We start from the raw sequence: 27763 nt of genomic DNA on the forward strand, positions 1-27763 counted from the left end.
TCACTGTCGACAAAGCACGGGATGGAGCACAGACAGGAAGCAGTGCTAGGGAGGGACCTAGAGCAGCCCCTTGCTCCTGGCTAACTCTGCTTTTAGTCCTGCCCCTCTTTGTTGGAGCTGAACTGATAGACGCGACCATCAACTCCACATGGATTTTCCCAGCTGGGGGTGCCTGGTTTGAGCAGCATGGAGATGGAGAGGGGGGCTGTGCCAGGAGTCCTGGCTGACCTGCCTCTTCCTAGAGCTCCTCCAGCACTGCACCTCAAAGCCTGACGTGGCAAAATTCCCCAGTCTCCTTTTTGCAAGTGGGGAGACAGAGGCACAGACCCACACAGTGCCCAGGCTGGGGGCACACGGGGAGGCAGCGGTGCAGCCATGAGACCAGGCAGGAGCCCTGATTCACAGTGAGGGCATCCCTGTCCCACTCTAGAAGCTGCCAAGGGTGAGGTGCAGCAAATCAGCCCCTTTGCCTCTCCTTTAAAGCCCCCAATCACCCCTGCAGCTGGGCACCTCGGAGCACAGACCCATCCTGCGGGAAAGGCACCTTGTCTCTGGCAGGACACCAGCAGGGAATAAAAAAACTGCGCGGATCAGCCCTTGTCTCACTGCTTCTGGTTGTCAGCACAGGCAGTTCTTGTGTTTACCCAGACCTGAGGGCAGTCGCCCGTCACTAACAACACAATATCCTCGAGTGCCGCTCCCTGAGCCCAGCAGGACGGCTCCTGCTCCGGAGGGAGCAGGACGGAGCCCGTGGGAGGGAGCAGGACGGAGCCCGTGGGAGGGCAGCACTGCCAGGGAAGGACAGGCAGCCCCCCTGACAGCAGGACTGAGGTACAAGGTCTGTTGAGCTGGGCTCGTGGTCATTGCCCTGAGTTGTGCGGGGGACAGGTCAGAGACCTCTTCCTGGGCTTGGCACCCTGAATGAGCAGCTCAGGCTTGGCTCAGGACACACCATCCAGGGTCTGAGGGCAGCTTTGGGTGCCCAGCACCCGGGAAGGGAGGTGGATGCTGCTGGTGAGGGGGGTGTGGTATCTGGCATAGCAGCTCCCTGGTGGTGGTTCAGTTTCCCCATCGGTACAATCCAGTGGTTTGGATTTTGGACTCTGTCCAGCTCTGAAGGAGGATCCCGATATGCAGTTCTAGGTGGGGGTGGGGGGCTCCTTTCCACCAAGCAGGGCTCTGCTGCTGGAGACAAAGCAGAACCGCTTTGGGGAGGAAACAGCTGTTCCCAGGCCCCAAACCCAGCAGAAACTGGATTCCATCTGTATTCACACTCATCCCCACCATCATGCACTTGTGTTCGGTAGCTCTGCAAGTATTCAGGGGATGGGGTTTAGATAACTGTGGGATTTGCACATGGAAAGGATTATTTGGCAGAGTATGCCTTAGCTTCCTTCAGCTGAGGTTTGGGGCAGCACAGAGCACATGATCCAGGCAATCATGGGACATGGGGCAATAAAAGTGGAGTGATGGCTTGCAAACAACTCAAAATAGCCAAGTGTGCCCATTATAATACTAATTATAATCACATTTAAAGCAAAGTGAACTTCTGCTTCCCCAGAAGCTTTAATGAGGCCACATTTCCCTTGCCAGCTGCTGGCTGTGTGCTACAAGCTGTGCTCCAGCCAGGCCCTGGGAACACAAAACACAGCTGGGCTCCCACCCCTGCTTAGTGTGTATGTGCAGGGCCAGGAGATGGATTTGATGATCCATGTGAGTCCCTTCCAACTCAGAATATTCTGTGATTCTATGAATCTATTTGGATGAGGAGAGAGTGCCCTTAGCAAAGAGATGTGCTGGCCACATGTAACATCTGACCCACGTGGGAGTCAAGAAATACTCATCCTCAGTATCCCGAGAGTTATCACAGACTGAGCATGGTTTGGAGAGAGGAGGCTCACAGAAAATAGGGTTAAGAGGTGTTAAAGGCCTGAGAGAAGCCACTAATCTGAGGAACCACAGAGGTGGAGATGCCATTCAGTGTGCTCACAGGTGGCTCACCTTTACACAGAACTCCTCAGGCCATATCTGACACCAGGTGAGCTGTCGTTGGAGCCAGTGGACCTTTCTGGCTGTTCCTCCAGCTGCAGATCCAGCTTGGTGACTCTTTCATTTTCATGCCAATGTCCTTGTTTGCCTTTATGTCCTGAGCACATATTTAGGTGGCACTACAGTGTTGTGGTCTCCCTAGCACTGAAGTTAATCCAGACCAGTGCCTACACCTTGACCCTGGGTAGGCAGCGAACACCTTAGTGTATCCCCAGGGATGGCAGCAGGCAGGGACAGTCATGGTCCTACTGCTTCCCCCAAACAGGGACGAGAGATTTGTCATGGACTACACACTGGAGACCAGCCAGCTGAAGGAGAAGCTGCTGAAAACCATCTACAGCCTCCAGCTGAAGTCATTTGCCACTCTCCAGACAGCCAGCCCACTGCTGAGCAGCCAGCCCGGGGTGGGCATGGTGACACAGCACCAAGTCCACCAGCTGGCAGATAAGGCCAAAAGTCTGTGTGGAGATCTGGACAACATCAAGAACCTCCTCCACTATTGCCAGGACAACCTGATCCGGCAAATCTCCAACCCCACCGGCAGCCACTATGGGGGTGTCCGTGGAATCCACTGCTCCCTGGATGGTTCCATCTACCTGACAGCCGAGAATGCTCCCTGGGTCCACGTCCTCTCCAGCACAGGCCACACGCTGCAGGCCCTGCCCTGCCAGCAAAAGGAGAAGGGCACTTTCTTGCCAGAAGATGTGACTGTGACTCGGACGGGAATGGTGGCTGTGGCCGACATGGTAAATGAAGCCATCTGGGCCTTCAACCCTCACACCAGCCTCTCCAAGAGGGAATGGATAAGGATCAGAAAGGTTGGCTCCCCCAGGGGCATTGGAGTCGACTCCATGGGCAGGATCTTGGTGGCAGACTATGCCCAAGGCCAAGTGCACAGCTTTGCTCTGGACCACACCTTCAAGACACTCAACGTCCACTCAGTCCCTGAGCTGCAGGGGCCACGTTACATCAGCCCAGCGCCCAACGGGGGCTTTGTGGTGAGCGAGGAGTGTGGGGACGTCAAGGTCTTCACGAGCAGCCACAAGCTGCTCTGCTCCCTCAGCAGCAAATACGGACACCAGTTTGGCAACCCCGCTGGGGTGTGTGTGGATAGGGATGGCAGCATCCTGGTGGCAGACGAGCAGCGCCGGACAGTCCACCTGTTCCCACAGCACGGGGCTCCCGTGTGCCTGGTGTCCACGGGGCTGTGGAGGCCTGCTGGCTTGGCTTGCTCCTCCTTCGGGCACCTCTTGGTGGCAGACGCAGGGGAGAACTGTGTCAAAGTCTTTAAGTACTGTGTGAGACCCCCTTACAACCCCACCAGCCCTGGGGCACCGTGTGGTCACCCCAACCGAACAGCAGGCAGGGGAGGGAGGATGGCTCCACTGCAGCCCCGCTGAGCTGTGGGTCTGCTGACAGCTGTGAGCTCCATCTCATTTACACAGAATCATATCATGGAATCGTGGAATGTTTTGGGTTGGAAGGGATCTTAAAGCTCATCTCGTTCCAATCTCTCTGACATGGGCAGGGATACCTTCCACTAGACCAGGTTACTCCAAGTTCCATCCAACCTGGTCTTGAACGCCTCCAAGGATGCAGGGCATTGCCCCAGAACTGACCTTCTGATGTCCCCAACTTCTCCAGATGGCAGAAGCAAGGACTAGACCAACTCTGGAGTAACTAAACCAATACCAGAATAGCCAAAGGATGACTAAGCTACTCAGAACTGGCCACGAGTTAGTGCCTTGGCAAATTTATCACCACACCCTTGAATCCTTGTGTGTTTTTGCAAAGCTAATATGAATATTTTTCTTCCCCACGCACTGTTTTGGTGTGCCATGGTTCCACCTTCCTGATGCCAGAGTATGACCAGGGTGGCAAGGCCAGAGCTGGCAGCCATGGCCTATCAGAGAAACATGGAATGGTTTGATTTGGGAGATATCTTAAAGCCCATCTCATTCCAGCCCCTGCCATGGGCAGGGACACCTTCCACTAGACCAGGTTTCTCTAAGCCCCATCCAGCCTGGCATGGCTGAGACAACTTCTCTGTACTAACTCACCCCCGGGATATTAGGAAAAGTTTTGGAATCACAGAATGGCATGCTGGATCTGTAGCAGGCTTCAGGAGAATGGTAGGATGAAGGGAACTCCTTCTGTGCTGCATTCCTGACCTCTACAGGGAAGCAACAACCACTGCACAGAGTAAATTCCACATGGGAAAGTGGAACTGCTCACACTGCCCCTGTCCCGGGGCTGGGCTGCCTGTTATCCCCTGGGGAGGAGGGCTCGGAGCCACTGCCCTTATCGGCAGAGGCCAGGGAGAGGCAGGCAGGGTGTGGTGGCACAGGGGAAGGTGGGCAGGGTGTGGTGGCACAGGGAAGGGCGTTTTCCTCTCCCCTCTGCAGCCCTCAGTGTGGGCATGGTGCTGAACAGCTCCTTGGCCTCTACTGATGTCCAAGAGCTGAGTCCAGTCACCACCTCTCACCCCAAACGATCCCTAGAGAGGGCTTTGCTCCTTCCTGGCCTTGGAACAAGCACTGAAGATGATGGATACCGCGTGATGCCCTCCCAGACCCCTCTCCCTGTAGAACGAGGCAGCCCCAGAGCTAACCCAGCGATAGGGAAGGGGCCTGTCTGTGTGGTCTGCAGGTACAAGGATGAGCCTGTCCCTCCCCAGGGAGCTGAGCTCCCGGAAAACCAAAGTTTCCCCACCTTATTTCCAATTCTGTGACGCTTAACAACAAAAATAACCCCCCAAAACCTCTTCTCTAGCTCACCCCCACCTCCACACCTGCTCCATGTGGGACCCCCTCACAGTGCCCAGAGTCTTCCCAAGCTTGCTGGCCCCAACCCACCAGGGGACACAGGAGGGAAGCTCCTGGGCACCCATCTGCACCCATGGGCCTCTGGCAGGCCAGGGGGCTGTGGAGGTGGGAGGGATGGGGGTCAAGAGGTCCTGTCAGGACAGGTGAGCCCCTGGCTTGTGGGAGCGGGGGATAATAGGGTCCCATAGGGATGGACAAGTCCCTGGCCTTTGGGATGAGGGACAACAGGGTTCTTGAGGAAAGGTGAGTCCTTGGACTTTGGGGATGAGGGTGAATGGGGTCCCGCTTGGCAAGGCAAGTCCCTGGTCCTTAGAGATGGAAGACAAGGGGGTCCCATGAGGACAGACAAACCTCTGGCCTCTGGGGACTTGGGACAGCACAGTCCTGTGCAGACAGGCGAGTCCCTGGACTCTGGGGATGGTGGACATCAGGGTCCACATTAGAAAGGCAAGTCCTTCGCCTGTGGGATGGGAACAACAAGATCCCATGAGGACAGGAGATCCCTGTGGGATGGGGGGCAGTGGGGTCTTGTGAGGACAGGTGAGTCCCTGGACTTTTGGAACAGAGGACAAACGGGTCCTGGTGAGGACAGGTAAGTCCCTTGGCCTTGGGATGGTGGGGAATGGGGTCCCATGGGGACACGCGAGCCCCTGGCCCCGCTCCAGGGTAGCACGGGCACACGGACTGCCCTTATCGCCCGTCCCAGGCGGCCCCGCCGCTCCCCGGCCGGGCAAAGGCGCCGTGAGGAGCGCGGGGAGCGGCGGGACCGGGCCGGGCCCTCCCAGCGGGCACAGGGAGAGGAGCCGGCACAGCCGAGCCCTCACAGCCCTCACGGGGAGCGGGCACAGCCGGGCCCCGAGCGCCTCGGAACGCGGGCTGCGGGCGGCGGCGGCGGCCGGGCCCTCCCGGCGCGGCTCCCGCGTCTCCGGGCAACGCGGGCGGAAGCGGCGGCGCCGGCGGGCGGTAGGAGCGGAGCGGAGCGAGGCAGGCCCGGCCGGGCCGGGGGCTGTGCGGGGAACGGGGGAGCCGCGGGCGGGGGGCGCTGCTGGGCCCGCACGCCAGCACAGACACTGAGGGGCTGGAGCGTGTGCAGGGAAGGGAACGGAGCTGGGAAGGGGCTGGAGCAGCAGGAGCAGCTGAGGGAGCTGGGGGGCTCAGCCTGGAGAAAAGGAGGCTCAGGGGGACCTTCTGGCTCTGCAACTCCCTGACAGGAGGGGGGAGCCGGGGGGGGGGCGGGTCGGGCTCTTCTCCCAGGGAACAAGGGATAGGAGGAGAGGGAACAGCCTCAAGTTGTGCCAGGAGATGTTTATAATGGGTATTGGGGAAATTTCTTCATGGAAAGGGCTGTCCAGCCCCGGCACAGCTGCCCAGGGCAGAGGTGGAGTCCCCATCCCTGGAGGGGTTTAAAAGCCTTGTGGATGTGGCACTTGGGTCAGTGGTGGCCTTGGCATTGCCAGGGGGATGGTTGAACTCGATGATCTTGGGGGGCTTTTCCAGCCTTTATATGATTCTGTATCTCCTGGCCTGCTGTCTCTCACCCCCCTGCAAGGACCTTGGAGTGCTCAGGTGTGGGTTTGACCCAGGGTCAGACCCCTTGGCTCTGCTGGTGGCCACAGGACAGCTCATGTGGTTGCATCTGGGCCACATCCCACTGTTCACCTTTGCTGTTCTGACAAAAGTTGTGAAATTAGTTCGTCCTGGGTCCCTGCCTTCATTTTTCGGTCCCCTTACACATTTTAAGTGACGTCCATTTTTGCTGATGCTCTGTGGCATCTCAGGGAAAGGCTGAGGGTTTCCAGCAGGAATGGGTGGATCTGGAAGATTTTAGGCGTTTTATGAACGGGGACTAAGCACATTGTAGGATTTTTCTGCTAAAATGAGCAGCAGTGAAAACAAAATTGACTGTGATGACACTTAAGAGTTAAACTTTATATTTCAGTCTGTTAAAATGAATGAGGTGGGATACACAGCCAGTCGTGGATTTGGGAATACAAGCCCCGCTAACATAAGAATAGTTGCTCAGTTGGTCTTCAGCTATCAAGATATTTTGTACAGCCTTAAAATCATATCAGAATCTTCCCTGCAGCAGCCAAAGGGCAGATGATGTTCTTAGGTATGATTTGACCTGAGCTATAGCCAGAGTAGTTGGGTGCATAAAATGGTATTAATTTAAAAAGTTGGGGAAGGTGTAAGAGGAAAAACTCCCAAAATAGAGAAGATAAGTGTTTCTGCTCCATGAGAAGTTTTCCCAGATGACTGTGGCTATCTTTAAAAAAAAAAATCTCAGTGAAAAGTAAATGTTTGTATTGAGAGTCAGTTGACAATTCCTCTTCCAAATGTCCGATGGATGGACAAAGCCTTAAGGTCAGCTGTGCAGAGGCACTGGGAGTCTCTCATAGGGATACACTCAAACATCTCTGACATCTCTTGAGGGAAAAGAACAATTAAAAAATCAACTTTAAAAATGTACCTGTCCAATATTACTGATATAAGTACTGAAAATCCCCTTCAAGTACTTCTTTTATTTTTTTTTCTATTTTTTCTTTCAAAAATGGAGCTCAATTTCAGGTTTTAGAGTATTCAGCTATTGGCAACTTCACTTACAAGGTTTTGGTACTGTGATATAACTAGAATGTTATCACTAGCTAAATTTATATTATTTTAAATAATGTCTGAGCATATGTGTGTATGTATGTTCCTGACACATTCAATCTGTTGTTTTGCCTTTCAGACCCCCTGTATTTACATAATTTATTTCCTTTTTCCTGGGAATATGTCTGTGGGTCTTAGGGGAAAAGAATTAACATCCTTTTCCAAATCTAAAGCAAAACCTCATCTCACCTGACAGTGTTTCCTTAACAGCCTGAGTTAAGCAAGGAGGCACGAGAGGTGGTGAAGGGAGCACTGTTTTGGCCAATATTCCTGGACAAACGAGGGATACTGAAGGGAAGGGAGGCGAAATATAGGGGACAGGTTTTATTTCAAACTATTTTAAGGATTAATCTAATTAACTGTGCCTGTTTCATCACTTCTGGATAGGACATGTGTCCTTTGATGTCCTCCAGAAAAATAACACCCAAAAATACCTGACTCTTTCCGTAGAAGACATTCCCTATATTTCCAGAGGAGTGAAAACTAAGCTTGGAAGTCTTGTTTTTCAGTCCCTTTGGGTGTGGCAGTGGTGAGGCTGTGGTGAAAGATGCCATTTTTCAGTTGTGCTGCAGGTCTCTGTGCTGCCCACGCCTGGTGAGCTGCACCCCGACAGCCTCGGGGCGTCACAGCTGCCACTTCTGCCCTCCCTTACAGAGCTCTCTGCTTCCCTCCCCTTCTGCTGGAGGCTTGAAATCCTTTGAGAAAATGCACAGTAGTTGAGGTTCTGTCATTTGCCCAGAGAAGCTGTGGTTGCTCCATCCCTGGAAGTGTCCAAGGCCGGGTTGGACGGGGCTTGGAGCAACCTGGGATAGAGTGGAAGGTGTCCCTGCCCATGGCAGGGGTGGAACGAGATGGGCTTTAAATTCCCTTCCAACTCAAACCATTCCATGATTCTATGATTCTTCTGAGATCCTGCTTCCTCACAGACTCCAGGTCTCCCAAGGTTATCCCTCTTTGGCCCCCGCTCTCACCAGGGGCTGGAGGGTCTGTGGGACAGCAAGGGACAGTGCTGGGTGCCCTCAGCACCTGCCAACACTGTGCTTCCAGCACCACACTCCAACAAAATCCCTCAGGAGCACCCCTATGTCTGCTTGAGGGAAGTTTTGTGGGTGCTTTGCAGTTTTGCAGTAAAAGGGAACATTCAGTCCAAGGAAGAACAGCATTACTCCTTGCAAAGGCAGCAGCTGTGGTGCTTTCCCTGTCAGAGGACTGTGCTCTGCACCAAGGGAACCTCACCTTGTTGCTCAAGGAGCTGAGAACTCCCACATTTCCAATTGGTGTACTGGGGCTGTGGGACCAGAGAAGTCCTAGAATCCCAGAACAGCAAATTTGGAAGGGATCTTAAAGCCCATCTCATTCCACCCCTGCCATGGGCAGGAACACCTTCCAGTAGCCCAGGTTGCCCCAAGCCTTGTCCAACCTGGCCTTGGACACTTCCAGGGATTAACCTGCTCTGAGTTTTAACTCCAGAGGTTGATCACTCTCCTTTGGTGCTCCCCATCCCTCCACACCCAAGTAGCAAATTCCCAGGTGCTGAGATGTACTGGCTCAGTTGTCCTGCATTAACACAGAGGAAAACAAAGCCATCGGGGCCTTCCCTGCGCATCCTCTGTCCGTGTTATAAATACCCTCTGTGTTCCCTTTCCGACTGACTGGGTCCCTGCAGAGGAGGCAGCCTCGGGGCCCTGCAGAGTTTTCACATCCCTAACAAAGCACTGAAGGACGGGAAAGGACAACGGGTGCCGGGTGCGACTGTTCTGCGCCAGCGCCCCCCTTACTGCAATTACAGCTCTGTTAGAAACCTCCACCTTATTTAAAGAGACACTGTCAACTGCCTCAAAGCTCCCTTTGGGAAGAGTCTCCCAAAGCCACTGAGATGTGTTCTTAATGATGGGGAGAAAAACGCTGGAGATAAAGAGCACTGATAAAGCAGGGATGCTCTCCCTTTTTTAGGCTCTTGTATCTAACGAATTTAAACTGCTGCACAAACTTCAATTAATCACTGGAGTCCCTTTTGATGAAATTATTGTCTCAGTTTCCAGATGAGAGGAGCTGAGTGATCCAAAGTTGCTCAGTGATTTTGTTGCAGAGCACAGCTCTGGGTTCTGAGGTGATGCAGGAGAGTCTGAAATTATCTGGCTTTATGGCATGGATCAATACTTGATTGTTGGCAATAGCAGGAAATACTCCCGAGAGGCACCATGGGGCACTCTAGAAGTGCTCCAGCACAGCCAGTGTGGGATCCAAGATCCAAGGCTGGGTGAATTCCTGATCTTGTCTGGTCCAATGTGCTGTGCTTATCAGTGAAAGACCTCTCCAGGGCTCAGAAAAGGCGACTCCAGACTCACCTCTCCTCACTTCAAAGACTGCAGATCATCAGGAACCTCCTGAACACGTGTGTGTCTGTCCTTACACAAGTGGCTGGGCTCGTTGTTTTCAAACCTGCTTGCCTCTCATCCCTGGTGACTTCGGCCAGCTCAGATTTCCTTGCGTTTACCCGCCGTTCTCAGCTTTTATTTCGTGTCTGTCGCAGGTGTCCCGTCCCTCCAGGGTCCCTGCCATGGTGCTCAAGGTGTTCTTCCCGTCGTGCTGCTCCTCGGCAGACAGCGGCATCCTGGTGGGCCGCTGGCTGGCACAGCAGAGCTCTGCAGTGGTCCTGGCCGTGGTGCACTTCCCCTTCATCCCCGTGCAGGTCAAGCAGTACCTTGGGGAAGTCCAGCGCGTGACCAGAGTCAGCCTCTCTGTGCTCGGCTCCTGGAGCAACAGCAAGCAGGAGAAGGAGGAGGGTCTGAGTGAGTTCTTGGAAGACCTTGGGACCATATTCTCCCATGAGCCTTGGATTCAGATAAGCAAAGAGGGAGACAGCAAGTTCTGGAGCTGCTCTGCCCTTCAGAAACGCTCCAGCAGCCCTAAGGAGGAAGAAGTCATCTTGGTGTACTATGACCAGCGCAAGGTCATGCTCTCCCATCTGCACCCCCCTCTGGACACAGCTGATGGGAGGGCAGAGGATGCCTCCAAGCTCTCTGCCATCTTCGACACCGTGGCCAGGAGCAGGGTGCTGTTCATGACAGACAGGTACGACGAGGGGCCCATCAAGCTGACCCACTGGCAGTCGGAGGGGGTCGAGGCCAGTATCATCGTGGAGCTGCTCAAACAGGCCTCTGTGCCTGCCTGCATGCTCCTCACATTCCTGCTCTCACTGGTCTCTGGGATCTGCAGGAGCAGGTGAGTGATGTGATATCAGCCAGCTTGTTTTGTGTGGAAGTGTAATTTAGGCATTTACGGGGTTCCTGCTCAAGCCCAGTGAGATATACAGTTGATACAAGAGGTTCTGTTGGAAGGAGGCTGCTGTTGGAGTTTGGGGAGCCCCACGGAAAACACAAGGCCAAAAACCCCCACAAGGCCAAAGGCTCCCTCGGATAGGGCTCTTCATGGAGCTGGGAGGGTTTCTGGGGAAGCATTTGCAGCAGCCCCACTTCACTTTCATCACAGCTGGACCAGTGGATTTCCAGCTATTCCATGGCTGACTGGGAGCCTCTCCTTAATGGCTTCACAGCTGGGACTCCCTCCTCCCTGTTTGCTGTGAGTCCTTCCCCAGCTGCCAAACATCAGCAAACAGTGTTTCTAAATCCATTGTCCTCCAAGAGACTGTGGTGCTGCAGCCTTGGCACCTTATAGCAGGTCACAGGGATTGCTGCTCTGCATGAATCCTTGGGGAAATCCTCACAACTGGGAGACTGAATAGGATGATCCATGTAATGTGTGGCAAGTGCTTGCACTAATGAGGAATTCCGACCAGATTCGAAGGGGAGAAGTTTAGAATCATGGAATCATTTAGGTTGGAAAGATCATGGAGTCCAACCATTAATCCAGCACTGCCAAGGCCACCACTAACCCATGTCCCCAAGGGCCACATCTACATGCTTTTTGAACACTTCCAGGGATGGTGATTCCATCACTGCCCTGGTCAGCCTGCCTGGAGAGGTTGTGCCAGGGAGGGGAGTGGAGTTCTGGTTCCCAGCTGCAAGGAGACAATTTAATTGATGAAATTTGGGTAACAGCTACTACTGTATTCATGGATAAATCTTCTCAAGTGCAGCCTAAGGGCAGGAGGGAGGGAGGCTTTTAACAGTTTCCAATTGTGTGATACTGTTGTGAAAGAATTACAGTGAAACTCTTCCCATGCAAAGACTTTCTGAACAGTTGGGTTACATATTTTGGTGCATAAAGGGGAAACTGGCCAGTTTTGGACTATTCTATTGGAAAAGATTTAGGATCAGGCCCAAACCTGATATAATCAAGGACCTCTGGTTCCTGAGGCTGCTCTGTAGATGCTGACTGTGTGTTAGTGGCTGTCAGTGGTGACTAAGTCACACCTTTGTGATTGGGCAGAAGGTCAGAAGAGAGTCAGCTCAGAAGGTCCTTTTTCTGGCTCTGCCACCACCAACAAACAGGACGATCCTTTTCTTTGTCCTAAAAGGCCCTGATTTGATCAGTCAGGTTTTGAGTCAGGTTAAGCCAAGCCTCACACAGTCTAAGTCAGGAACTCAAGCTCAGTCTGGTTGGGCCTGGATAGCTGCTACCCAGCTTCTCAGGAACTCTGACTTCAGCTTTTCCGAAGCCCAGGATGGATGTTTGGAGGCACAGCAGCAGCCAGCTGTACCTGCCAGCTGGCAGAACGTGAGGCTGGCTGTGCACAAACCTGGGCTGAACGTGTTCTTAGGCTTGGGAGACAGATACAGCTTGTTCTCTGCTCTGTTCTATTCACCCATAAGATCAGCATTACACTCACTTATCTTACAAAGCATCAGTCTCGGAGAACAGAGATTGGTACCTGGCTTTATAACAAACCTCCTGCTTGATTTTCTAAGTCATTTAAGCGAGTTTGGTTCCACTCAGCACGTGGTGTGTGTGCTCCAACCTCCCTTGTGCCAACGTCCTCAAGGCAGGGAGGGTTCCAAGTGTCACGGGCAGGTGTCCTCCCAGTCCTCAACTGCCCATGCTGGGACAGGACGTCCCATAAAATAAGATCTACCAGGTTTTTGCTCCTTTGGGTCACAGGACTTCTTTCCTTCCCTGTTTTTTGTGCTGTCAGCTTTGAAAAGCTGAAGAAAGGGATGAGCAATGTCCTCTGGGGCTGCAGCCCTGTTGGATATGCCCCGTTGTGTGTTTGCTCTGGAGAAGGGTGGCAGCAGCTGGAAATCTGGGGAGGTGAGTTGCTGACACCCATCCAAGCCCACCCAGTGCTCTCTTATCTCGAGTTAAGGCATTTCTTCAGCACCACCGTGTGCTGAGGGGTGGCCATTGCAGTTCTGCTTCTGAGGGACTTGGGGGCAGGATTCCCATTGTCCCTGAAGGTCTCTGTGCTCTTGGGGACATCAGGATGATTTGGTCTTGGGGCAATAAGTTTTGTGTGCTCCTTGTAAAAAAAAGTCTGTTTATAAACACCACGAGCTCTGATCCCTCATCCAAAGGGAGGCACTGTTCCTGCAGGTTCCAGCAAGGAGCAAAAAAGAGTTGGGAGTTCTGGTTAATGGAGCTTAGTGTTTGCATGTGATTCCAGATTTGGAAAGATTGCTTTTCATCTGTTATCTGAAAAATCCCCTCTCGCTCCTGGGAAAAAACTGAATTGGAAAATCAAGACTTACTCATGGAGGCTGTGCTAATTTATTGCTAAAATTCCTTATATTTGGAAATACCCCAAAGATCTCCTGCTGCTTAAATAATGCAATGACACAACGTCACTGGATTTCTGTTGGGTTTTTTAATCTGGTTGATTTTCCATTGAAGTTCTGAAAATCATTCTGTCTAGTGGGTGGTAAACAAGTGGGAGCATTTCTGGCAATGTGCAAAGGGGTAGGAGACCACGCAGGGAATATTTCTGGCTTTCTTCCTCAGCCCTCCTAGAGATGAGAGTTCCCGTAGCACATCTTGCAGCTGCTCTGCTGAGCTTTTTGCAGCATGTTTGTGTTTGTGTTTCAATAACGATGTGTATTTCCTTTCCGAAGAAGGTGTGTGAGTGGAGAAGAGGTTGTCCTTGTGGTGTTGGGTGAAAAGAAAAGAGAGTCAGTTGTAGCAGACAGGCACATCCCTCTGATGTGTTTGTTGCTTGAGGAGCAGCCCTGGATGGTGAGAGACACCCAGTGCTGGGGGAGGACGTGGGACTGTCACCCTGAGTGTGTGGCACAGGGCCCTGGATCTGCTGCTTTCTGCCTCAGCTGAGAGGGTCTGGCAGCTGGGGTTTGACTGGTAATTGCTCACCTTCAGCCATCTGGACATAATCCCACAGGTAGAGCGTTTCTCCTTCCCCCTCCTTTGCATTTCAAGTGCGATTCTCTGCTCTAGTCAAGTTTTGCAACAGCAGAATTTGTAACCACTGGGCTGGGGCATAATTGGAAGAGAAAACTCGTCTGCCTTTGTGTCTCAGTGAATCTGCGAGCCCAGGTCTTTGCATCAGTGACCCCCCCTGTCCCTCCCCTGCACGGAGCTCTTTCCTCAGTGCCTCCCCCGACAAGGCAGCTGAGGAGCAGTGCTCTCATTTGTCTCCAAGGTGGGAGGCTGGAGCGCAGAGCTGAGTAACTTGGAGACCTCAAATTAAGAATGATTCACAGAACACTGCGTGTGTTTCAAGCCCAATGTGTCTGAAATCTGAATGGGGAGGGAGGGAGGGGGAAGGGGGCACTTCAGCACTTGGGTTTTTCAAGCTGACAAGCCCTGCAGGAAGGGTGGGTGGAAGGGCTCAGGAGGATGTGGGGAGGAGGGGGCAGCAGCCGTAGGGAGCTCAGTGGGGTTTGGAGAGGCCATACCCTTGTGATTTGTGTGAAATGCATAAATAGTCCATCCCTGAGTGTCCATGCATAAATAGTCCATCCCTGAGTGTCCTGTGGGCACTCTGCTGCTGGGAGTGGGCTGATGTCCTCTGATGAAATCCATGGAAGGCACACACACACTTTACAGGGACACAGATCTGCAGGTCGTGCTCAGTAGTGATCCGAGCAGCTCTACAATTTCAAAAGCAAAGCAGGATACAAGGAATAGTGCTGGTGTGTGGAGTGATGTGAACTGCAGGACCGTGCCAAAGCAGTCCAGGAGAGTAGGTGGAGTGACTAAAAGTGAATGTAGATCCCTGGACCCTAAACAAAAAGCAGTGAAGCACTGTGAAAATGGTGCAACAACAACTGTGTACAGGAGGGAAGTGAGTCAAATGATGTCCACACCAGAGTTTAGCCTCCAGAGCAAACCTGGTGCTCTGTGTTGCTGTGGGTTCTGCACCCAGTGCTGTGTCATTTTAACCTACACAAAGCACCATCAGTCCTTGCTTTGTAGGTTGTGTGGAAATAAAAGTAACTCCCCAAAATAATTGAGCATCATTTAGTACTTTTCTTCTGAGTCATAAGAAAAGAACCGTGTGACTGTTTCCTCCCCTACAAGCCTCATGTGAATGTTAACTTTGAAACCTAATTAAGTTCTAAATGTCATGTTATCTACATAATGCTGGTCACTGCAAGGCTGTGGAGAGCAGGTAGAAAGGAAGACCCTGAGAAAGGAATTGGGGAGTAATAAAGAAAAAAAAAGAAAGAAGGATCAATTGGAAGGAAAAAGAAAAGAGGAGGGGAAGGGACAGAAACTGCACAGAGAACACTGCTCTTTGTTATACCAAGCTCACACAAAAGAGAGACTGGTGATCCCCTCTCCTGTGAGGAACAGCTGGGACAGTTGGGGTTGTTCAGCCTACAGAAGGGAAGGCTCCAGGGAGACCTGAGAGCCCCTGCCAGGGCCTAAAGGGGCTCCAGGAGAGCTGGAGAGGGACTGGGGACAAGGGATGGAGGGACAGGACAAGGGGCAATGGCTTTCCACTGTCAGAGGGCAGGGAGAGATGGGATATTGGGAAGGAATTGTTGGCTGTGAGGGTGGGCAGGCCCTGGCACAGGTTGCCCAGAGAAGCTGTGGCTGCCCCAGCCCTGGAAGTGTCCAAGGCCAGGTTGGATGGGGCTTGGAGCAACCTGGGCTGGTGGAAGGTGTCCCTGCCCATGGCAGGGGGTTAAGATGAGATGACCTTTGAGGTCCCTTCCAGCCCAAAGCATTCAGTGATTCTGTGATTGGTACCACTGGGAGCTGTGCAGCAGTTACACCACGTTGTGTTGTTGCACTGCACACAGAACTGCCTTGGCTCCTCTCTGCTGGAGGCTCAGGGCGTTGTGCAAGCCCAGTGATGTATCCCAAAGCACAGGCTGGAGTCAGGATTGCCTTGTGGCTTCCTTGGAAGAGCAAGGCACGTGGTTTGACAGAGTGGAAATGAGAGGTTGGGTTGTCTACTTTAGATGTCTTGGTCTGGCAAGGCTCCTTAATTCTGTTAACCTTTCAGAGAGTCCTTAACATCTAATCACCATCTCTGGTTGCACACTGTACACTGAGTGTTTTGCATGGATTTGGGATGCTGGTCTGCCTGCTGCCTGGCAAAGGCAAAAGGGGACATTCCCATGTGTTTCTGCAGGGTGCTGAAGTTTTGGCCCTTGTCTTTCTTATGGAGCAAACTCTCAACTTGTGAGCAGCTGGGACATCGCCTGCAGCATCTCCAGGTCATCAGCAGCGACAAGAAGGCTCAAACCCAGACTCAGCTGATGAGGTATGGGGTACATGGAAGGCCATGTGTGTCTTTGCTCTACTCCTGTCTCCCTTGGGGAACCCAAACCATGGATCCCATGCACACACAGCACTATGGGGTCATCACCCCTTGCTCCACTCCCTGCCACTTTGCTCATCTTTGCTCTGCACTCAATTTGTATGCATATATGTTTATAACTTTATATGCTAATTATGCCTTTTGCCAGATATCTGCCTTTTTTCCCAAGCCTGAGAAAGGCAACTGGGATGTTGCCCCCCAAAAGCTTGTCCTGCACCCGTGTGTGAGTGCTTTGCTCTCACTACTCCCACAAACTCGTGCTTTCCTGTGTGCTGCTGTTAACCAAAAGCTGCCATCAGTGTTCAGTGGCATTTTCCATAAGAGCAGAAAGGTTTAAATGCTCCTTTCTTTCACCCATTCTCTTGGGGAACCTTTTCTTGCAGAAACTTCAGACCAGAGACTCTGACAGCACTAACAAAGTCAGTGTAAGAGAAAAAGCAAACATGCAGCACAGTGAGTGGAACAGAGCAGAGATCTGAGACAGAGATTGAATGCCCTGCAGCCCTTCCACAGCCAGTCTGGTTCTGTGTGCTTCTCTGATCCTGCAGTAATAGACTCCCAGGGAACACTTAAAATAGATTAGCAGATTTGAAGACCAAAAGTAACTGTGGTTGTTTAATCTGATTTCCTGAATAACTCACGGCATGGAATTTCATTCAGAAACTCCAGCAGGGAAGGGGCAGCTCAGCAGTCCTTCTGGGTTTGGGTATGAACCCAGAAACAATATTTATTGCCTTGAGTTGGGAAGCATCTGATCTCAACGTGGATGCTCCAAGTGCTGGTGCCCTCAGTGCTGGTAATTGGTAAATCCCCCTGAGTGCGTCTCTACCTTTCAGTCTAACATTCCTCTTTGTAGCTTCAGTCCAGCCTTTGCTCCCTACTAAAAAAGGTTTTGTGGTGTGGCAGACTCTGAGTGGCTCCATGTTTAGAATCACAGACTCTCCTGAGCTGGAATGGGCCCCCAGGGATCATCCATCCAACTCCTGGCCCTGCACAGACACCCCAGCAATCCCACCCTGTCCCTCAGAGCGTTGTCCTGGAGCTCTGGCAGCCTTGGGGCTGTGCCCACTGCCCTGGGGAGCCTGTTCAGTGCCAACCACCCTCTGGGGGAAGAACCTTTTGCTGAGATCCAACCTGAGCCTGCCCTGACACAGCTCCAGCCATTCCCTGGGGGCTGTCCCTGGTCCCCCAGAGCAGAGATGGGAGCTGCCCCTCCACTGCCCCTCAGGAAGAAGTTGTGACTGCAGGGAGGTCTCCCCTCAGTCTTCTCTTCTCCAGGCTGAGCACAGAAGGAACAGCACAGCAGGGAAGGTCAAAAGATCCCTATGCTGTTCCTCTTCACTGGGTTGTCCTGTTGTCCCTGGGACATGAAAGGTGCGACGTAAGCAAAGCCAGCAGTTGTCACTGAAACATTAAACACCATCCTTCCTTTTCCTCTAACCCTGTTTCTCTTTCTCCTTCATGCAGGAAAGCCAACATCTTTGTCTCTCTGCTGATTGATGTGGCTCTGGGGATCCTGCTGATGTCCTGGCTCTACAGGAAGAACCGAATTGGTCACCTTGCTGACACTCTCATCCCCGTGGCTGACGTAAGTCTGGCTAAGGCTGTTCCTCCTTCAGCTGCTCTGGGTGCTGACCAGCTCTCCATGCCTGGGGTAGTTGGAAGGAGGCAGTGCCTCCCACATAAGGGTTTCAGAGAGTCCTGTCTGAAGTCATGCAAATTAAGTCTCCTCAAGAGCAGTGAAATCTTCAATCGAGCCTGTTGGGGCTGCTCAAAAAGAACACAGCTCTGCTTTGCATGTGCTGTGCATGGTAATTAGATGTTTACTGGAGGGCTGCTCCAACTCCTGAAGGAACAATTATGGCTTGGACAGAGCTCTGCAGCTGCAGGTTGAGTGGTTATGGAGCCACAGTACTTTTATTTTGTTCTAGAGTCAACAGAAAGTGTCCTCAGATTGTCTGGGGGGAAACAAAGCTGTAACCTGGGCTGAATCTGATAAACTGCTGAAAAGTCAAACTTGATAAGCAGTGCAGCTGTGCTTGTGAAAGGAGTTTCGTGGGGAAGTCCAAAGGCTTTGGCTGCTCAGGGTACAAACACCTGAAATCCTGCCTGAGAGCTTTGGGACACAGAGGCTAAACTAGGAAAACTTGCTGTGTCTTGTGATTCTGTCAAACATAACTCCTCTTGCCCACGAAGATTTCTCAGCATCAGCAGAATTTCACGAAGAGCAAGTCTGACTCACACCATCCTGCTCTTCTAGTGGCTCATTTTAGGTGCAGAGCTCCAGTATATCTGTTTAGTGGCACTAAGGAACATATAATGTACTTCAGAAGTTGGAGACCAGACCACTAATCTGAGGTCAGCTCTGTCTTAAGAGCTTCTGTGCCTTCTGGGGCAGCCAGTTTTGAGCCCTGCCTTGCAGCTGCACGGCCTAATCCTTTCTCTACCCACTTTTCTTTCATTTCTGAGTGGATCTTTCCATTGGTTTCTTTCTAGCAGCTGGAGAACGTCTTCTTTCTGCTCTTTCTCCAGCTTCTTGATTCTGATTAGAAAATTCCAGCAGTGTTTATTTTTCCCACTGATGCTGCATTTCCTGAGGAGGGCTCCTGGTTCCCTTGATGATGATCTGCTTGGTCTGTGTCTACCCCTGTAATTGTTGCAAGCCATCAGTCTCTTATCATTCTTGGACGTGCTGTGCTTTCAGGAAGTGTGTATGGAGTGCCCAGCATAGCTGTGGATCATGATTATTGATGTTTTTCTTATCTTCCATAGTCACACTTTCGAGGATAGCAGGTTTTAAGGATTGCTGCAGTCCCTGCCCACTAGCAGTGGTGGGTAGGAAGGACCACATTCCCTGCAGGAGCTATACACTACAAACACTTCTCTAAGCAGCTCTTTTCCCTTACAACTGGAGAAGTTTAAGTTCCCTAGAGCTCTCCCTATGGGATTATTGTAAGTGCCCAGCTCTCAGAAATCTGAGTTCTTAACAAGTCTGCAGGGAAGTGGCTTTGGCTGCGTTCCTGGTGGCACAGGTGGCTCTGGGAGGGATTCCATCTGCCCAGTGTCTTTGGCAGATGGACACTCTCTGTGCTCAAGGTGTGTCCAGCCCCAGCACCTGTCCTGGACAGGCTGGCCTGTGAGGTTGCTTGTTTGTTCCTCTCTCAGTAATTTAGCTCACCTGTCACTCAGCTCATGCATCAGTGTCAGTTATCTCCACATGCCTCCTACGTGTGTGGACTTGGTTACCTGGCTATCACCAGGAGCTGTTTGCTTTCCTTCCTGGAAGTGCTGACTCCTCCATGTGTGGGGGGCCCTGATAGCCAGTCAGTGCCTTTCTTCCCTGTTTATCCAGGCTTATCATTTCAGGCCACTCACAGCTCTCCTTACTTCCAGCCTTACTTTCTTCTTTCAGGCATATTAGATTGTGGACATCATAAAATCATTTGGAGTCCTTTTACTGCCTTTGCTGGGCATTGATTTATATGCATATTGTGCAGGCCTTAAAAATGCAGATCTGAGTGATCCCAAAATATACCAATGACTTCAGCATGTGCTGAGCAAGCCAGCTCCACTTCTTTTCCAGTATGACAGCAAAATCTCCCCTTAGCCATTCAGCAGTAGGTTTCCTCTGTGCTGCTGAGTGTCCATCTGGAATGCATTATTCCCATCACTGGGGCTTTCTCAAGTGCTTGTGTGTTGCCAAGTTCAGTAACAGAGCTCCTGTTCCTTCCCTGAAGCTCCTTCTCTTCTGCTTTTGAGCTGTGCCCCAGATCTACTGATGGCATTGGCCTTACACCTCCGTGCTAGTAAATAGAATATTGGATATTTCATTTGCCCCAGAGGGTGGTTGGCACTGAACAGGCTCCCCAGGGCGGTGGGCACAGCCCCAAGGCTGCCAGAGCTCCAGGAGTGTTTGGACAACGCTCTCAGGCACAGGGTGGGATTGTTGGGGTGTCCTGGGCAGGGCCAAGATCCTTGTTGGTCCCTTCCTGCTCAGGGTATTCCCTGATTCTATTATAATAAGCTTATTATATACTCTAATATATTATAAATTGTACATAACCTTATTTTAACCTCATTGATTTTCATATTGACAAACTAACCTTATATAACACATAACCTTATTGGTTTGATTGATTGATTTTAATATTCACAAATACAGCCGTGTGCAGCCTGGATAAACTGCTCAATTTTTTTGCCTAGCAGGCGTCTCTCTGGAAGGAGGCAGGTCCAGGTGGGGTATTTTGACTCTCAGCACAGGTCATAGGCTCAGCTGCTGCCAGGAGGCTCAGTCCCTGTTCCCTGGCCATCATTCCTCATCCCCTGATGAAATGGTTCTCAAATCCGCACTTAGCTGGCAATTGTTGGTGCTGCACAAGGCGTCCCACTCTCACAGCTTGAGGAGCTGTGCTGTGCTGGCTGTAATAACAAGTTGCTTTTGTCAGGCAGATGTGATTCACAGACACCCAGGGAGCCACTGGCAAGGAGCTGTGTGCAGTACCAAGGACTGATTTGAGGAGCAGGCTTTCAAATCCAAGAATGGAAAATGGGAATAATCTCTCTGTAGGTGCCCACACAACTCGTACCTTCCTCCGTCCCCTTGATCCCACCAGGCTTGCCAGTGGTTGTCCTTTTTCCACAAGACAGCCTTCTTTCAAAAATACCTGCCTCAAAACACTACACTGGCTTATAAACTATCTTCTTTTTCTTTCCCTCCTTCATCTCTTTCATCCTCACTGCTGTCTCTGTTTCTAAAGCTGTAATCTCTTTGAAACAGTTAAATATTTATCACAGATCGGGCCTCCAAAAGCCTTACTGGGGCTTGGAGATAATTGGATGTACATTCCTACTCAGCCTTGTTCTGCTGATGCATAAACAAAGCAAGCAGAGGGAACACTTCCTGGAAAATATTTATGGGTGGTAATTTGTGAAATGGTGTGTCTCAGAGCCCCAAACACCTGCAGCACACACGGGCAGGTGTGTGTGGCAGGGAGAGCTTTGGCTCTGTGTGCTCCAGCCTGCACCACATAGAACCATTAAGGCTGGAAAAGAGCTTCGAGGTCATCAAGTCCCACAGTCAGGCAGCACCACCTCTGTGTTCACCACTAGAGTGTGTCCCCAAGCACCACATCCACGTGCTTATGAACACTTCCAGGGATGGGGACTCCACCACTGTCCTGGGCAGCTGTGCCAGGCCCTGACCACCCTTTCCATGAAGAAATTTTCCCAATATCCAACCTAGACCTCCCCTGGCACAGCTTGAGGCTGTCCCTGTTCCCTGGGAGCAGAGCCTGACCCCCCCTGGCTCCTCCCTCCTGTCAGGGAGTTGCAGAGCCAGAAGGTCCCCCCTGAGCCTCCTTTTCTCCAGGCTGAGCCCCCCCAGCTCCCTCAGCTGCTCCTGCTGCTCCAGCCCCTTCCCAGCTCTGTTCCCTTCCCTGATGCATCAGTGGGTTTCCTGGTGCCCTGTGTGTCCTTATCCATGTCACATCACCATCAGTCCCTCTGCATATGGGAACTAGGAAGAGCATGACAGTAAAGGGAATGTTTCCACAGTGAGCTCATCTAACCCTCCTTAGCTTCAACCTCTCTCCAGTTTGGTCGTGTCCCTGCACCCTGTTATGAAACACTTCAACCTGCTGGGTGTGATTTATTAATCCTGCCCACATTCAGTATTCATGGCTGCAGGAGGAGAACCGGCCTCCCAGTCACCTTTTCTGATTCTCCTGGCTATCGATCAGTCCTCAAATATCTGCTTGGAAAACAATCTCCAAGGTTATGCCTCGGGACTGTGCTTTGGGAAACCTTGCCCAGCTAAATAACAGCAAGATAGGGCACCTTCCCAGGGCTACGTGCCCCTGTCAGGGTTCAGCAGCACCTCTGGGACTGGCAGCCTCCAGAAATACTCCCTGCTAAAAAACCAGCCTTGCTCAAGGACTGCTTTCAAGCATTTAAATATTTCATTAAAATCCCCAAATGCTTTTTCTAAGTTACCAATCCAACACTTTAAATATTAAACCCGGTCTATTTATAAAGCAGCAAACGCTTCTCAGCCACAGAGGTGAGCTCCATGGGATCCAATCAGTCCTGACTTGCAGTGAGACAGAGGAAAAATGGAGGGAACAGCAAGACAAGCCTTTTGGAGAAGTTAGAGATGGAGCCATTAATTTTGCCACTGCACTAAAAGTAAATATTTACAAACTCATTTTGCTAGGATCTCGTTGGTTAATAAAGAAAATGGAATCGTTCCTTGGAAACAATTTCCTTGTAGGGAAATTATCCATGTGAATGATGGGGAAAGAAGGCTGCAGTGCTTTAGGGAGTGTGGTTTGGTGGTTCTACTTGTGGGCAGTTTTCAGTGCCCTTCACTTGCATGGACTTAACTGTCAGTGGGATTTTTGGAGGTAGAAGGCTTTTCCTCACAATCTGTTCATGTGGGACAGTGTGAGAGATCCCTTCTTCCAGGTATGTTCCCCAACTCTTTGCTGAAGGTTACCACTCTCAGCTACCTCAGTTCACAGCCTGTAAATGGAATTCTCCTCTGGTTTCAGCTCAGGGCAGTAGGGCAGGTGTGAAGCACCAAGCAGCAGAGCCCCTGCAAGGGGAGTGTAGAGTAATGGGGTGGAGAGAGAAAATCAATAAATAACATCAGCCTGGGATGAAATCACCAGAAATTGTGAGTCAAAGCCCCCAGTGAAGGGTCTGGAGCACAAATTTGAGGTAAGGAATAACAATCCCAGAGCTGGGTTTTGGTTTGTTCTGCTGCATTGAAGTGACAGCACACAGGGCAGGTGGGAATGTGTTCTGGAGCTCAGCACCAGAGTCCCTTGGGAGCTGCCCCTGCAGTCCTGGGGACAGTGTTGGTCCCTCATAACAAGAAAGCCATGGAGGGGCTGGAGTGTGTACAGGGAAGGGAACGGAGCTGGGAAGGGGCTGGAGCAGCAGGAGCAGCTGAGGGAGCTGGGGGGGCTCAGCCTGGAGAAAAGGAGGCTCAGGGGGGACCTTCTGGCTCTGCAACTCCCTGACAGGAGGGGGGAGCTGTGGGGGGGGTCGGGCTCTGCTCCCAGGGAACATGATAAGAGGAAACGGCCTCAAGCTGTGCCAGGGGAGATTAATTTAAAATATTGGGAAAACTTTTTCATGGAAAGGGTGGTCAGGCCCTGGCCCAGCTGCCCAGGGCAGAGGTGGAGTCACCATCCCTGGAGGGACTTAAAAGATGTGGATGTGGCACTTGGGGACATGGGTTAGTGGTGGCCTTGGCCATATTAGGTTAATGGTTGGACTTGATGATCTTAGAGGTCTTTTCCAGCTATAATGGTCTCTGATTCTGTGATTTGGGGACAAGCTGCATTAGTGTTTTTCATCAGTGATTCAGAGGCTGCTTTGTTTCAGGAATGCCATAGGTAGGTACCTCTCCATGGAGCCTGCAGAGAGGCACATCAGTGATAGGCAAGAGCCTGAAAGGCAAGGGCTATAAGCAGGGTTACTTTTGCCTAGCACAGCACAGAGTATCAAGAAATTTTGTGTATGAAATACATGTATATAATTGTATTTTCTACCCTGCTCTAAACACATACATTTGTAAAAATTCACTGCACTGCCATACTCCCCCTTTTTACAGTCCTGGCAGCCTTCCCTGAGCTCAGCTCTGACTTTTCAGTTGCCTGTCTCCAGAAGTCCATTTGTGCACCAGCATTTGCCATCGGTCTCCAGGACTCTCATTTCTCACTGTGCAAGTCTACCAGAGGTGACACAGTTTCACCTTCCCAGCACTGAGACCATGGAAGCAGTTCAGGTTCCTCTCAGCTGCTGTGTTTGGGTCAGTAAGGAGTCAGTGCAGGTGCATTTCTGATTTGACTGGTCGGCTGTAAAGTAGCTGTTTGGATTTTTTTCCGTGGGTATGAAGGCTGTGGTAAGAATCCTTTGAGGGGGCAGCACTAACAGAGCACAGTTCCTGTTTGGTGTGGGAGCACTGTTTTATCTCCATTCCCCACTTCCCTGTGTTTGCAGAGCGTAGCTGAGGAGCTCCAGGACCTGCTCCAGTGGCTGATGGGAGCCCCAGCTGGACTGAAAATGAACCGAGCTCTGGATCAGGTTCTGGGCCGCTTCTTCCTCTACCACATCCATCTCTGGATTAGTAAGTGCAGTTGTTTAACTTCCCAGCCTCCCTTTTCATCTCTTCCCTCTGAGTGTTTAATGTTTGCCTAGAGGTGAGTAATGAATCAAAATGCTTTTCTGCAAGTACAGACTTGTCTTTGAGTCTTCCTGCTGTGGGAACTGAAGCTAAAGTTGGATTCCCACACAAGGAAATCATGCATATTAAGCAAAGTGCTGGTGTTGATGCTCTGCAAGAAATGCAGATCACCATGGAGCTTTCTTGGTGTCACTGGTGGTGGGTCCAAGGGAAGGCACCTCTACAAGGTCTTACCCAGGGTTTACATGGCCTTTACCATGTGGAAGGCAGCTGATGGGGTAGGGATGAGGAATGTGCAGGGATGCAAACACCAGCCCTGTTCTATCCCCAACTTCAGCCTAGTGCAGCTTCATTATTTCAGGTTCCCCCTTGAATTAATACTCCCCTTCTATCCTTGATGTACAGTCACGATGGACATGAACCCCACAGTTATTATACTGCTTTGCTTTGCTCACCAATCAAGTGTGGTCTTGTTTGTGTGACTTTGCCCCACTTTAGTGATGAAAGAGACTGTTTCTCCACACTGTTTTTTTATAAAAGCCATATGGGGTGGCTTTTGTGGGAAGGGCAGGAAAATAGGAATGGTTGCAGTAAATGTTGATGTGTGCAGTTAAAAATGTACTTGAGAACCCGGACACAGGTGTAGAAAATCAAATGTTCTATCCCTGGAAGTGTTCAAGGCCAGGTTGGACAGGGCTTGGAGCAGCCTGGGCTAGTGTAAAATGTCCCTGCCCATGGCAGAGGGTGGAACAAGATGGGCTTTAAGGTGCCTTCCAACCCAAACCATTCCATGATTCTGTGAATCACATGTGGAGCAAAGTGGCTTCTCTGTTCAAGGTAAGTGTGTCCTCCCCTTCCTCACAGAGCTGCCACACCTGAACAGAAACCTGGGCTCCTAAAAAGGAGGTAACATCTAAAGGAGTTTTCCAGCTTTGCTCCCACGTTTTCATGGCTCTGATTTCCAGAGCCGTGTTCTAGAGTAGGGGGAATCAGACCTTTGAGAGTGCCAGGAGGAGGTGACACCGACCCTCTGCCATGTCCCCCAGGCTACATCCACCTGATGTCTCCCTTCATCGAGATGATCCTGTGGTACGTGGGGCTGTCCGCCTGCCTGGGCCTCACTGTGGCTCTGTGCATCCTCTCCGACATCATCGCGCTCCTCACCTTCCACATCTACTGCTTCTACGTCTACGGGGCCAGGTGAGTCCTTCCCCCCTGGCTTTGGGTGGGGACAAGGGCCACAGAGCCCTCAGGCCACACCTTCAGTTGGTGGAGCATTCGGTCCTGGTGGAGTGCTTTTCAATTAATTTATTTATTAATTCTTTTATGCTGGTAGAAATGGTGGCCACAGTAGTGCAAGCAACCTGTCTTTCAGTTCTCCCGTGTTTAAATATTTATTTATCGTGGTATTGACCTGGAAAAATAAAACTACATGACAGGCAGAGGACAGGAAAGCTGCTCTGCCATCCCTTTGATTCAGCCTCATAGTGCTCTCCTCAGTTGCACCCTGCCCAGTGGTTTGGAGGGGAATGGGAGGAGGGGAGGAGGAGGAGAGGGGAACTCTTGTAGCTCTGGAGAATCTCCAGAGTCCCTGTTCTTTCCCTGCTTCAGAGGTTCTTGTGGAGCACAGTTGCCAGGTTTGGGGTCCCAGCATGGCTGTGACACCATCCTGGTGTCATTGTCTGGACCTCCTGGAGAGCCCTGTGGCCTGAGGGCTGGGGCATGTGGGGAGTGCAGGGGGCTTTGGGGCACATCTGGGGCATGTTGTGGTTCCTGTGCAAGGAGTGCCCATCCCTGGGCTCTGCTCCTGTCTCCTGTAACATGTGCTGCACCAAGGAGTCACACAGGCCATGGGACAACAGCTGAGCCTGATAGGATACAATAAGTAAAGGACCTTTGGGTTTATAAGGTACAGAATGGTCATTGTCCCTCCCCAGGCTTCACACTGCAAACAATAGGAGAAATAGCAAGTCTTTAGACATGAGTAGTTTAGGGAATGGTTGGAAATATTGAGACATGATTTATGAGTCAGGTCTGTTGTGAGTGCAGGGCTTACACCCAAAATCAGTGTCAGTGATTGGGGGGGTCTCTTCCCAGCACCTCTAACTACTGGAATCTCTGTGCTGGTCTATGAGGAGTGGCCTTGCTTCTCCTCACTGTGCAGAGAGTGGAAGTAGGAAAAGCATTTTCTCAGCTGATTGCTCTTCCCTCGAGCTGCAGGGAGCCAGCCAACCCACCTCGTGTTTGTTGGGAGTACAGGGAGCTCTTTGTTACCTTGGCACTGGCACTGAGCTGCCCTGCTGAGCCAGGTGCCCCCATGGAGAGCCAGGAAGGGACAGCAGTCACCCACAGCCACCACAGCCCCACAGTTGGTGGAAGAATTTGCTGGTTCAGGTGCTGGTGAAGCCCAAGATCCCCTTGTGAAGCAAACCACAGAGTGACAGGAGGGCAGGCAGTGTGTGCAGGCAGCCAGGGCAGATGGTGCAGGGGCCACCACAGCAACACCCGCTTGGTGTCACGTCAGGGTGTGCAGGGAGTGCGTGGCCTCAGTCAGAGCCATGTCTGGTGTGTCCCAGAACCTGGAGGAGCCTTCCTGGGCACCCTCCTGCCCGGGGATCAGTGCACTGAGCTGTGCCTGCAGCCTGGGGGCACCCTGCCAGTTCCTGGAAGCAGCTGGTGTTCCTCAATCCTAGAGATTACTCTCTGGGATAAGGCTCCTTGCCTCTGCTTTCACAAAGCTGATGTGAAGTCTGAGCAGCCTCCACGCCTTAGCTGGCCTGGTTTACCAGGCTGGCTTTTGGAGCTCAGGCTTTCTCAGGCTCAGTTTTGCCCCACAGGTTGGCTGTGTCCCCTTTCTTTCTATCCCTGTATGTTGGCACTTCTGCCCAGGCCTCTTTGTGCCTCTTCTCCATCCTGGGAGTCCTTTATTCCTTGATGTTATTCCATAGAAGGGTGTCTGTTTCACATCCCTTGTCATCCCAAGTTTCCCTCATCATTGCCATTTTTCTGGGAGGGAAGTAGCTCCAAGTGTCCTAGCACCAAGTCTGTGAATCCTAAGGAAGGGATGCAGTAGGGGCCATTTCCTTGGTCTCTTCCCCTCCTGAGGACGTTTGGAGCTGTGAGTTACTGGGGAAGGCACAGGGGATCCAGTCCTCTCTCTTGTCTCTGTGCTGCAGAGGCAAAGTTGCATTGCATGGACTCGAGGAGGGGGGTCAGACCTTGGCCAGCCTTGCCGTGGGAGGGTGTGAAGCAGTGAGGGGAAGGGACAGATCTGAGCTGGGGACACACAGGTGAGCCTGGGGGAGTGAGCTTGCTGCTGCTTTTCATAGAATCATGGACTGGTTTGGGTTGGGAGGGACCTTG

At 51.6% G+C, this 27763-nt stretch overlaps 1 protein-coding gene across 2 annotated transcripts in view; it reads left to right on the forward strand.

Moving 5' to 3' along the window:
• Positions 1-5819: 5819 nt before the first annotated feature.
• The window catches only part of PIGQ (phosphatidylinositol glycan anchor biosynthesis class Q), a 39902-nt gene continuing 17958 nt past the window's right edge, over positions 5820-27763 (forward strand). Inside the window, exons 1-6 of one of the 2 annotated variants that reach the window (XM_050317673.1) lie at positions 5820-5837; positions 10060-10751; positions 16021-16152; positions 17677-17797; positions 24217-24343; positions 25447-25600. In XM_050317673.1, the coding sequence (XP_050173630.1) occupies positions 10087-10751; positions 16021-16152; positions 17677-17797; positions 24217-24343; positions 25447-25600 (1199 nt within the window). In that variant the 5' untranslated portion in view covers positions 5820-5837; positions 10060-10086. Of the gene's footprint in view, positions 5838-6177; positions 6988-10059; positions 10752-16020; positions 16153-17676; positions 17798-24216; positions 24344-25446; positions 25601-27763 lie in introns of those variants that run through there. The other variant, XM_050317672.1, reaches the window with a different exon arrangement.

Source organism: Myiozetetes cayanensis, unplaced genomic scaffold (genome assembly GCF_022539395.1).
Source record: "Myiozetetes cayanensis isolate MyiCay16 unplaced genomic scaffold, myiCay2020 scf20-37, whole genome shotgun sequence".
NCBI lineage: Eukaryota > Metazoa > Chordata > Aves > Passeriformes > Tyrannidae > Myiozetetes > Myiozetetes cayanensis.